The sequence below is a fragment of the Thermobia domestica genome, chromosome 13 (genome assembly GCF_964235325.1).
Source record: "Thermobia domestica chromosome 13, izTheDome1.hap1.1, whole genome shotgun sequence".
In the NCBI taxonomy this organism is placed as follows: domain Eukaryota; kingdom Metazoa; phylum Arthropoda; class Insecta; order Zygentoma; family Lepismatidae; genus Thermobia; species Thermobia domestica.
This window is the reverse complement of record NC_137466.1, coordinates 40,216,854-40,230,343: the sequence shown is the minus strand read 5'-3', so window position 1 is coordinate 40,230,343 and position 13,490 is coordinate 40,216,854. Positions and strand designations below refer to the sequence as shown.

Sequence of the window (13,490 nt, the reverse complement as noted above, 5' to 3'; positions counted from 1 at the left end):
AAATTTATGGTGTTACAGATCACGGAAAGCTTTTGGCAGCTTCACTACTTTTACAAATAATTGGGAAACGTGTAAATAACACTTTTACTCTAAATGCTTTTCTTTCTGGCTTTCTAGACTGCAGTTCGCTAAATCTGAATTCAAGTATCTTTCTAACTATATGGTGTTACTAAGTTAAAATCCAGAAATTCTGTATTCGACCACGAATCGAACCCGAGACCGCACGCACAATCGTTACGCGTGATAACAGTTCGATTACAGGAAAGAACGTAGGTAAAAGGGAAATGGGTGATAAATACAAGTGAATGTGATAAAAATTTGGGGAAATGAGAGAGTAGAAGGAAAATAAACAAAGTTCATACATATATGATATTATGATATTTATCTGAAAACTCTCATGATCCAGAATCGAACTAAGATCATCCGTATAAGAAATTAGCATTTTATAATGTAACCGTTGTGTTTCCTCTTTCATATCCTATTAGTAAAAAAAAAAAAAAAGAAAAAAAAAAGAAAGTGTGGTCAAACCCGAGATGCTGCTGAGCGTTCTTGTGACTATGTGGTTCGATTCTTGATGAAGACAGCAACGCAAATACGCTAGTTGTCGCCCGCAGCAAGAACTCTCCTTAGCGCCCCCTGACCAACCAAACCAAAATGTTACCCCCTTGCTTAATTTTGCACCCTCCCAATTCGGCTTCCAGGTCATAAGCCCCATTTTCTCCCTAGTTACGTCACTGGGTGGAGATCCGAGTTCGATTCTCGCTGGGAGTTCGTATGCTTTGAACCGGGCGTTCTCATCTCAGCCTCAGTGCTGAGAGAGAAGTTGAACTTCACATCAACGAACTAAATCGAGATACTGCCGATGAAAGATATCACCATTTTGTGTTGCTGTACGTTTGATAATCCAAACATTTTTTTTTTCGTATCATTCAAATTTGTCATTAAGTTAAGATGAGTTTTCGTTTAAGTGTTTGTCAGGAATCATGCAAGTATAATAACAAATCTTCATTAAGGCTTTTGAATTACTGTTTTATAACTTACCAGTTTAATCATGATGTTAACACGAGATAAACACTAGAACTCAAAACGAAACTGATATATCCAGAGAGATATCAAACACTACTAAAGTATTTTGCAACAATCGAATGAATTTATATCACATTCTACGTCACGACTGTCAAGTCGGTTGCTCTTAACAATTGAGAAAGACAGAGAGAGTGAAGTCGAGGGAGGGGTGATTGTAGGTATTTGAGAGACAGAGATGTAGAAACTGCATTTTTCGTCTGAAATAGCACAATGCCACGGAGTGTATAGTACGGAGAAGGGAGCAGGGGAGAGACGTCTACACTCCACATGCTTTGGGAGAGACCTCGGAGAGAAAAATATTCTGAAAGTTCTCACGGAATTAAGTGTTGCCAACACATGCTTTTGATTGTTTGACAACGGCGGAAATACAAACTACCTAGTTATAACATGTTGACAACTAATTTCTGTGACAGTACTAGGCTACTACAGACATTTGTTTTGAAGGTTCCCAATCAATATGTTCCAAGAATAAATCTATAGTGAATAAGAATTACACCTATTATGTAATGTAATAGAACTCTTAGGTGAAACTGGGGTGGATAATGATATTTGGCCAACAATATCTGAATTCTTTTATTTATTTTTCTTCATTGTTAAATATTCTTTTTTTTTTTTTTTGGGCAGGTCCTTGGACCAAGGGCGCCGATTTCTCTGTAACTTTGAGGTGGGGGGGCATTCATAAAAAATACATATAACAGTATATGTAACAATAAAAATACATATAATATATATATTCATAAAATGCTTGAGGGCCTACATGAGCTTTGGGGAGCCCGGGCCCCCAGGATCGGCGCCCTTGCCTGGGAAAAAGAAGTTTTCTTTTTGTTTTAACTTTAGATTTGGGCCCAAAATGTTTCTCCCACATTTCTCTTTCTTCAGCTTTGTCTTTTTATATTATTAGAATACATACTAACAGAATACCCATTCTTCGCACGAGGAGAATACATTTCATTTTGGACATAAAGGGCTGCTGAATATCGATTTAAACGGCTTCGGAAGTGTCACTGTTCATCTCAGCGACCCCGAAAACTATGGATTCGACACAAATATCGCTCATTTTCGATCTTTTATTTAATATCTGCCTCTCTCCATCCCCTAAGTTGCACCGTCAAAGTCAAACGACAAAAGCCAACCCAGGCCCAAGCCTCATCTATGTTGAAAATTTGATCGAGATCGGTCGAGTGGTTCAAGAGGTATGAAATCACAAACATAATCATTTTCATTTTTATACGAGGGTCATTTAACTCGAAATGGCAACATAGTTGTGAAATGGAATGTAGTGAATCACTCACCTCAAGAAACTTACAGTCCTTCGATGTAGTCTCCGCCAGCCTGTTAAACCCTTCGCCAGATGTCTGGTAACTGTTGATTAGTGTCAAAGCCTACTTTTTGAGAGGCTGTTGACAGTGCGCCCTAGAGCACGAACAATGCGGGGAATATCTCTGAAATTTTTGCCCCTGAGAGGTTCTTTCATTTTTGGGGAAAAGATCAAAATCGCAGGAGCTCATATCCGGGGAGTATGGCTGGTGTTCCAGTACCTCCCAACTCCATTGTCGTAATGGGGTCTGTGCTGGATTGGCTGTATGGCATCTGGCATTATCGTGTAGGAGAATTGGTCCGGACTCCAGGAGGTGTGGACATTTGCGACGCAATGATGGTCGCAAATGCTGACTGAGATATGAAGCATAGTATGCAGCATTGACGGTAACGTCAGGTGGAACTTCATGTGAGAGGATAATGCCTTCGTGGTCGTTTGACGTTATCATCATCACCTTCACGTTTGCTGGCTCTTGCCTAATCTTTTTCGGTCGTGGAGATTCTGGGTGGCGCAATTCACTCGACTGACGTTTCAATTCAGGCTCTTAGGATCTTCCCCACGTTTCGTCACTTGCAATAATGCGGTGCAAGAAGTCATCACCTTCCTCACTGTAACGTTGAAGGTGTAGGCGTGCACATTCCCACCTATGCCACTTTTGAACCTCGGTCAGAGTATCTTGCTGCAATTTTCCGCATGCCAAGATCTTGTGTTAGCATGCGGAACACTGATCCGGAAGAAATGTTCAGCTCCTGCGCCAATTCACTACAAGTACAGCGACGATCACCGTCAAGCAGTGTCCGTAGTCTTGCAAGATGAATTTCGTCCGCAGCCGTTCGCATATGGCCTCCACCGTGCATTTTGTTTGACTGTCGTCGCGCCTGAAATGCTGCAATCCATCTATCCGATATGGTAGAGCAGCTTCACCAGAGGCCTCTACTAATCGACTGTGAATCGTCCTAGCATTTTGCCCTCGTGCCGCTTGGAATTTCATAAACACACGCTGTTTTCTGCACTAATATAACAGATTATTATAATTATTATTTTAATAACTGAAAAGGAAAATTAATATTAGAAGTTGGATTGTGTTCCTACATAATACGTACAAAATGAAGTAGCCTGAAATAATGTAGTAAGTATATTGAAAAATTCCGATACAATAATATGATATACATGGAATGATTGGCATGGTCAAATTATGCGTTCATAAAAAATTTCTCTAATGATTCCTTGGTTTGGAGTTAAATGTTCCTCTCAGCAGCAAGGCTATATACAAAATCAATCTATAGCTTAATAAAGAATACGAACTACGTGAGCTTCCGCCAGAGATCGAACTCGGATTTTAGGCATACAACGATGAGGAAGTCGAGTTCTTATTGTATTCTTTTCTTTTTTTAGTTTCCTTTATTTATCTTTTATTAAAAATATAATGGTTATTTGATTTTGGAGTTAAACATCCCTTTTCAGCGCTGTCAACATGGCATCCGAACCGTCATTGAATCTGAATTGTTTATTTAATTATAAGCTTTTTTGGGCACCATCAACGATGGCCTTAAGCCCGTCACATATGAGGGACGACGCCACTTGGCGAGCACCATTATCCGGGGAAAGAAAGGAAGTGATCTGGGACCTGTATGTTCGGTACTATCCCATGATTGCCTTGTAAAAATGGGGAAAATCAAAGAAAAGCCTCAGTTAGGGTAGTTGGCCTGAAAAACTCGTTACACGTTTTCGACTAAATGTTCCCATCGGGAATTGAACTCAAAACCGCTCGCACCAACAGCTAGAGCGTTAACAGCTACGCTACGTGGGACCCCATCATTGAATCTGAACTATTTTCAACGATTTCATGTGTATAGGATGGAATTATTGTATACAATGTTCCCCGGATATTACGGACCTCAATAACCTTCTAATACCAACAGGAGACCCGGGTTCGATTCCCGTCGGGAGCTCATGTGCTTCGGATTCCACGTTAATCAGTAGGTCCACGTCTCATATAGCCTCGCTGCTGAAAAGGGACGTTAAACTCAAAATCAACTCAACTAATACCAACAGGATATATGTGTCTTCAAACAATAATTTCCTCTGCATAGTACAAATGATTCCACTGTCTCATTTGCAGTTCCTTCTCCCATGAAGTCTCCCATTATGACGTTGACTTTATCTCTTTCTTCCTGATGCAAAATTCTCTAATCTCGTCGTATAGTATTAATTCCACTTCTTTATCATAGGGGTCGATTTTCGGCACATAGACTTATATTATCAAAATATCCATTAATTTTGCACTTACGTTTACAAACATCAACCGGTCCATTTTGGCTACGGTTTTTGCTATTTCGCTTCTGCAATCTCCGCGCTGCTCTGGGAAGGAGATCTAAACTCATAGAAATATATATATATAACATCTATTTATTGGCAATTCAGTGTAAATAAACTTACATAAAAACTCCTATAAAACCTTTGTACTTCTTTTCTACCATACATTAAAATATTTAATTTTTTCAGGATATCACTTCCGGGTATGCCTGGTTGTAGTACTACACATGATGAATATTAGCATCATCCTGAGAAACGATATGAATGATCTATACGCTAAGTGAAGTGTGACTATGTCCAATGTAGATCTACTATAGTATGACCACCATAGGTAACAATAAAGGCTTCTTCTTGGAGCAATAATCATATGTTTAATTGAAATCACATACATGGTCTTTCGCTTATAAAAGGACAGTCAAACTACTTATCACAGCCGTGACATTTACGTACTACTATAGGAAATACTCTATCAGAGCAATAGAAAAAAATAATTCGAGCATATCTCACTGAAGGCCAATGAATTTTGTTTATTCAGCAAATTCCTTAATATTTTAGATCCAGGGGCGGATTATGGCTTTTGTTAACTGGAACCGACTATTTTAAGGGGCCTCTATGTCACGAATAATTTCAGCGCTTTTTTTTCTCCCTTCAACAGACTCATAGGCTTATCGGAACACCGAGAACTATGCTGTAATATTTTAATGTGCTCCAAGTTTACAATAATTAATTTAATCACGTTCATTATTAGCAGTTAAATGCTCATATACTGTAGTGTAACACACAAATGCCAAATACAAGGCAAATGGTCAACAGTCCCTGTAAAAACACTAATAGAGTAAAGAAGATTTGGAAAACCTCCTAGATTTGCTCTAAGTAATGACAGAGATATTTCAAAGGAATTGCCGGAAGCTAATAATTTGGTTTGTAATAGAGGCCCAAAATTGCTCACTCCCTCACAAAACAAATATTGTGAAGACACTGGTGGAGAAACACTTCATTCTAGCGATACCGCGAGCGCAGCGAGCGGGAAAAAATTTGAATGGGTCTGAAGCCTATAATATAATAAGCTGTTTGCTAAATTTTAGTATTAAAGAGAGGGATTTTTTTGGGTGTCCCTGAACCTGGGGTCCCGGAGCCTACTCTCCATTGGCTCCGCTCTTGATTAGATCAAATTGCAAATTAATAATGGCATATCGCGTTCGACAATAGAAAATGAATCTGAATTAGCGTAGCATTTCATCGTTTATCCCCAACTGAGATAACATGCATATTTCATCCATACCAAACGAATTTTCAATAACATAGGACATAGAATATATGGGTAAACAGATAGTTACATAAGGAGATTTACAACCTTCGTTACGTTATTACACGATTGGACATTTTGTTGGCTGATGTGAGCGGAAGTCAGGGAACCTAGACTTCTTAGCACAACATTTTGTGCATTTCACAGTTATTAACAGCCATAATTATCATAAAAATCAATTTAGAGCCTAAGTTACGTTAATATGTAACGATAACTCGTTATCTGAGGTGATTTTCAACAAGAAAACTAAATATTCAAATCACTGCGAACGTTTTAACAGTTTAACCAAAACATGAGTCTCAGAAACGTTATCAGAAACACAAGGTCTCAAAGATCTATAAGTCAATTTTGTATTATATCTTCTTTAAAATGTATTTAAGGTTTTTTAATATACATGATATATGAAAGTATAAAATAAAAGAGCCAAACTAATATAAACTTAAAACGAGCAACCAGGGATGCCACTATTGTGTTTTAAAATTTACCACTGGCTCTCAGAGACCCATGTTTCAGTTAAAGGGTAGTTTACATATATCGTAGATACACACCGTATCTACTCTCTACCGTGTATAATTTTTCTTATTGTTCTAGCAAACAAAGTTTCTAGATTACATAACATTATATCAGTACAGCTATTTAAGAATGCCTATACATATAATTAAATCATCATGTGCAATTAATTTTATATTTTCACATACGATTATTTTTTCTTGATTAGATCTTATAATTTATTAAAATGAAATAACTGTATTAAATCATGCGGCTTGATGACATATTTCCCTTCTTAATATAAATATTCTTTCCCATTAACATGAGAAAATAGAAAAATAAATGCGACAGAAACAAGATGGCACTGTGTCTACACAATCATATCGAAACAACTCCTTTTTTCTTTAAAAAAAAATAAATTTTTAAATTGGAAAATTTTGCATTCTGATTCATCTATTTTTGAAGTGATTTTATTTTAGATATTTTTTATATCATTACATTCAGCGCCAGAATATTAGTAGTCTAACAATTATTTACTAATGGAATACTTAATGTAGAAAGTGTTGATTTCAGCTTTCCCTGCACCATTTTGTGATGCAGTAAAATTGTAAATGTAACATCTATCTATATATATAAAAGAGAACGCACAAATCCTTTGTTACCTCATCACGCTAATACGGCTGAACCAATTTCTTTTATTTTTGGGGGGTTATTAGGATTTAGACCCTAGATGGTTTTTATCATATCACTTTAATTTTTAATTACCAGTGTCTTGAGATAATTGACCATTCAAGTGTCCATAACGTACAAATCCTTTGTTAGTTCATCATAGGTAAAAATAAACGTATTTATATGCAACCCGCATGACCGTGTCACTCGGCGGGTTAACATAAATGACAGGCGATATAATGTTAACATTTACTGCAATCTACTATGGTTTTTATCATATCACTTGAAAGCGAAAACTTCCGGGGTGACCGCAGCGAAGCGGGGCGGGTTAACATAAATGACAGGCGATATAATGTTAACATTTAATGCAATCTTCTATGTTTTTTATCATATCACTTGAAAGCGAAAAAGTAAAAATTATCTAAGTAACAAAGTTTATTGCGTTCCGGGGTGACCGCAGCGAAGCGGGGTGAACGCTGCTAGTATTCAATATGCTAAAACAAATATTGCTTCATAACAATTTCTAGTGATGTGGTCGATAAAGCCATAATGCGGCGACCATAGTTAGCGTTAACCTGTTATATGTTTCAGAACAGACCAGAAAAATAAATACATAAATTTCAATACACATACTGTGACTTCAAGAGATTCAAATGTATCGGTTTGTTACGACAAAAACTATTTAAGACTGTAATGGAACATGAACAACGAATAAACTGTTTCGTTACGCAACGACATATATTTTGAAGGTAGCTCCATTGGATTCAGGATCTTAAAATTAGTAGGTTATAAAAAGCCACAATTAGAAATTTATATTTTTCAAAAACACCAGTTCTGTTATTATAGTGCAAAAAGCTGTTCCACATAGTGAAAATGTTCGTGATCGGAAGAATATCTTGCACTGGATCGAGAACTTCCGAACAACAGGTTCACCGTTGGATTATAGAGGCTGTGAGATAGTCTATTTTGTAGTCCGCAGCACGTTCTGTAAGGAAGCATGCTGCAGCTGTTGGGCCTCTTAGGGAGAGTGTAAGGACAGAACAAATCAGAACAAAGTAATTGCCCTAATAGCAAGGTTGGTTGGCCCACCGTTGGGGATTGAGTGGGATTTGGTGGGTAATGGTCGATGTGAGCCTATAGCGGAGGAACTTACGTTGGCCCAACGTTGCTTAAATGTATGGTTGACCAACTAACTTTTCTCCCGATCTTCACTCAACGATACTAGAATTGAGTGTTTACCCAACCAAGAAATACGTTACTTTAGAGTTGGCTAAATGTCGGAGAATCGCTCTTTTGGTTAGGAAATGACTGGGAAATGGTCGCTGAAGTGATCACAAATGACGTTGGGCCACCGTTGGTATGTTGCATCGCCACCATTTTCCCAACGTTGGGCCAACCGATTTTGCTACTAGAGTACAAACGTGATTTCAATGTTATTTTACATTTTTTTTAAAAAAATGAACAAGTTTCTATCTGCAATACTTTACATTTTATTCGCCTTTCAAATGTGGAAGCTTGTTTTGGGTCACTCTATATATCTAAAAAAAATTAATGACATCTTATTTGTTTCAGTATGAATTATTAAGAAAAGAAAGGAAAACGGAAACTCTACGTTTCATCTGTACAGTTATTTAAATTACTTGTTTACGAAATAAGTAAGATAGTTTGCAACATTGTGTGAAATTGAATATCTTTTGTTTTCCTTTTCTTTCTTCGGAAACACTCTTCTGATTTTTTTCCAACCTTTAAAAAAGGAAAAAGTGAAGTCCTAGACATTTTGCCGATATACTTTCTCTTTCAAATAACCAATTATAAACTAATTTTGTATATATAGATATTTTTTTTTATCCTTGTCTGACACGCTTTGGAATTCCTTCCGTTTATATGCACATTTTTATCACAAAAAATTTAATATTGCTATGATCTTTTCGTATTTTAAAAAAAGCAAAAAAATATCTAATGTCTCCCTATGTGACTTGTGTATGAAAATATACAAAAGTCACGATCACTTCTTTGCTGCAATAATGTTATGTTTGTGTTGCAATTAATTACTTATTATGCACGCCTTTTGTTTTTATCCTTCAAAAGAATAAACTTACACACTGATACAATTTCGTCTCTTGTAACGGTATACAGCACACACGTTCCTGTTAGAAAAAAGAAAAGTAGCGTCAGAAGTATAACGCTAAGCTATGTCAATGTTACATAACCATTTATTTCGTTGTGGTAGCCAGCGTTTACGGTGTTCACGTTTCCGTAAAGCTTCGCTGCCTGCACAGTCATCTGTTCTCTGGACTTTTACTTTTTTTTAAAAAAAAAGTTTTTATCATTACAACATTGTCTTTCATTCAATCAGTCAACCATACAAGAGTTTACATGTGTTCATTGACATAGTATATCAGTAGGTTTTTTCACTTCGTTCTACATGGAATATACTCATAAATTTAGATTTCTTGTTGCACGTATGAGATCTTTTGTGTTGCAGTTTAACATGACGGTACAATTACTCTAACAAGAAAACTTATATTTATATTGAAACTATATAGACAATTTTCTGCACCCGTTTGTTTGTAGAGACTACGGCGGCTCAGTGGCAGAGCGCTTACTTCTGATATGTGGGGTTCCTCGTTCGATCCCAGTCCAGATAAGTTTGTGGTGCACAACACATTGTCCGTGGGTTTTCTCGGGATACTCTGTTGACCCACCAATTCTTCTATCATCATTCCCTTGCCTCAATCACCAGCCTCCCTTAGTCTAAAGGACACACGTGGGACGTTAAACTGAAATATTTAATTTCCTTTCACTCGTTTGTGTTGTTTCTGTGCCTCTTTTCAGCACTGAAGCTATATGATACGTGAACGAACAGCTTAATGTGCATTCAATGGTGTCCGAACGGGAATCGAATCCTTATCCTACGTGTCCGGTGAGGAAAGTCAAAGATTTTAGGAGGTGATAGAGGAGGTCATTCTAAGCAAAAATGCTTATGTGAACATAGGGTCTATTCTCCCTCGTTCCGGAGATAGCGGTGGGGGTAACTTTTTGCCTCTTGCACTTGCCGATTTTCGATTGAAACATTCTAGTACACCCTATAGTTGGGGTTAGGTTACATATTATACCTCGTTTGAAAGCTAATCAAACATGCTTGCAAGATGGTATACAGATTGCATACGAGAGGGAAGAAATGAAGGAAAAATTTTCGAATTTCCCTATAAAATTCCCTTTTTTAAACAGTTTTTCATTGTTCTTGAGTGGAAACACTGTCGCTATAGGAATAGTATCTGATTAGGCGAAAATGATATTGTATAACAAAGATCCAGGTGAGGTGTCAAGTTTATAGCTTCATCAGAGGCCGTAATAAAAGCATGACCTCCCCTATCACCTCCTAAAATCTTTGACTTTTCTCACCGGACACCCTATATACATATATATATATATTAAATTTACATTTATTTTAGAATTCGCTCCAACCTGAATATTTGTCTCTGGGACATTCCATGTCAAATCAACAAGTCATCAAGATTTTGTAAAAGTTAGTGCACAGCTTTATAACAACGGGAGATGAAAAAATTCCAAATATTACCTCTCACCCCCTGAAAGTGTCCCCATTCAATGTGTTCAAAAATTTCAAAAAAAGGGCATTTTTTTCAGTTACAATGATCATTAAAAATTGCCATAAAATTGTTAATATGTGCACTAGAAACATGGAACAAACACCATTAGAAAGCCTGAACATTGCTCTACAAGTTGTACTATATTAAAGAAACCTGTACAATAAAAAACAACACTTAAAAAATTCAAATTAATATTTGAATTTTCAAATTTCGTACAGAAATATCCCTGTGAATTTGTTCTAAATTATCCAGATTGTAGCCTCATATGTGTACTAAACCACCACAAAGTTGCATTTTGGACACTCAAATGGGATCCGATTTAAAATTCAACATAAACCAAACATTGCACGATATTGACCATGTGAATATCTGGGTTCAGATCGATAACCATTTGCCTGTGACTATTTACCTGCAGCATCAAATGAATTTTTATTCAACTTCATTTGTTTCTTGATGTATTCATTTGAATTTACACAATTATCCACCTTTCGAGTTATTTAGACAAGTATTACGTTCCCGAACATTACTCAATACAGGTCATTATTCTTGTTAGTCAGTAGACTATGGATGTTTCTAAATTTATATTGGGTACATTGATACATGTTATTTTCATTCCTTTGTTTCAGGATTGCTGTTATAGACATGGGGAAGTGCATCGTTGAAATAGGGAAAAGAATTTATTGACTAATTTTTTGTGCTGAAAGTGTGTGAAGTGATTGTGAACAGTACCACTGTGTTTCGTAACACATTTGATACAAATATTGTGAAAGGGAGGGAAATATATCTCTCCCTTTTATAATAAGTTCTATAATCCCTGCCCCTAAACTCATGTATGTTGAAAATTTGATTGTGATCGGTCGGGTGCTTCAAGAGCGGAGAAGTCACAAAGGCAATCATTTTTTTTTTTACATATATATCTCCCTCTCCCCCTCCCCTACGTTGGCTCGTCAAAGTGAAACGATAAAAAAAACACCCAAGGTCCGGCCCTCATGTATGTTGAAAATTTGAAAGACATTGGTTGAGTGGTTCAAAAGTTATTAGCTTTTATTAGTTTTTATTTATACGTCCCCCTCTCCTAGGATCTACCGTTAAAGTGAAATTACAAAAATGTTTCCAGATCCGAATCTCATGTATCTTGAAAATTTGATTGAGATCGGTCGGATAGTTCAAGACTTACTAAGTTACAAAAATAGTCACTTTCAGTCTTATATAAATTGATTTTTATATATATATATCTCCCTCCCCTACGTTGCTCCGTCAAATTTAAATCATAAAAACGATCCCAGACCTGAACCTCATTTATGTTGAAAATTTGATCAAGATCGGTCGAGTAGTTCAGGAGTTATTAAGTATTATTTATTTTTATACCCCCTCCCCAACCCTCAGTTCTACCATCAAAGTGAATAGCCTAAAACCAGCCCAGCCTCGAACCTCATCCATGTTACGAATTTGATCGAGATCGGTCGGGCTGTTCAGGAGATTTAGAGTCACAAACATAGTGATTTTCAATTTTATATATGTATAGATAGATATTTAATGAGAATATTTAATTTAAGCAATAATATATTTATACTAATAGTAAACTTTAATAGCTTTTACATTCTTTTCTTCTTTGTTGGAGTCGCGGTGCCTTAGTAATTCCCTCCTACCTGATATAGTGACGCCCTCTCCGCTGGTCTATTGGCTAGCACGTGCGCCTTTGGTGTACGAGGTCCTGGGTTTGGTTCCCGGTGGGAGAGCCTTTGTGATTTTAAATGTCCTCGATGATTCTGTGTTCATGTCCCTATTGTTCTAGGTGATTGAAAAAGATCGAGTAAAGCAAGTAAAATTACGTAATAAGTAGTTCAGGTAAGTTACTGAGAAACGTTCAGTGAGTCAGTTAACTTTTAGAAAACAAGTGGCTAGCACGTGAACCTTTGGTGTACAGAGTCCCGGGTTCAATTCCCGGTGGGAGAGCTTTTGGAATTTTAACTGTCCTCGATGTTTCTGTGTTCGTGTCCCTATCGTTCTAGGTTACTGGTAGAGCGAGTTGAACAAGTAAAAAGCGAGTAAAATTAACTAGAAACTAGTAATAAGTAGATAAGCAAGTTAATGAGACACGTTCGGTGAACCAGTTAACTTTTAAAAAAATGTGGAAGAGAGTTCACCTCTGGTGCATAGGGTCCTTGGTTCGATCCTCGTTCACGCTAAGTGGGTCTTGTGCTGGGCAAACACCGTATGCTTAGGTTTTCTAGAGGTTCTCTCACTTTCTTCATTTCATTTATTTCTCATCATCATCGTCTCCTTTAGCCTACATAGCATAATCGTGCGATGTAAAACTGAAATATGTCATTTTCTTCTTTTTTGTTGGTGATTTCTTATACTTCATACCCATACTTTAACACTTTGACTACCATTTTTTTTTAAAATTTGACATTCTTTTATATGTGTGACTCCTTTAATGTGGGATATTCCTGACATCTGTACACAGTTTTGGAAACTAAACACGGTCTCCTGGTCACATCTGAACCGATGGGAGAACAACATACGTTTTATTAGAATTTTCTAAAAACAAATTCCCAACGATTTTTGAATTATTCGTATGGGACACATGTATCCCGTTGCTAGTCAAAGGGTTCAAAGTGGGTGAAATTTATGATATCATCACCGGACTTGTAATATTATAAAAACAACAGCAGAGTTATCTGCAAGTGTT

At 36.8% G+C, this 13,490-nt stretch overlaps 1 protein-coding gene across 1 annotated transcript in view; it reads right to left on the bottom strand.

Annotated features, from left to right (window-relative positions):
- The window catches only part of LOC145669172 (uncharacterized), a 45,910-nt gene extending 44,798 nt beyond the window's left edge, over positions 1 to 1,112 (bottom strand). Inside the window, exon 1 of the mRNA XM_081737502.1 lies at positions 1,042 to 1,112. Coding sequence (XP_081593628.1) covers positions 1,042 to 1,053 — 12 coding nt within the window. The 5' untranslated portion in view covers positions 1,054 to 1,112. The remainder of the gene's footprint in view (positions 1 to 1,041) is intronic.
- Positions 1,113 to 13,490: the final 12,378 nt, after the last annotated feature.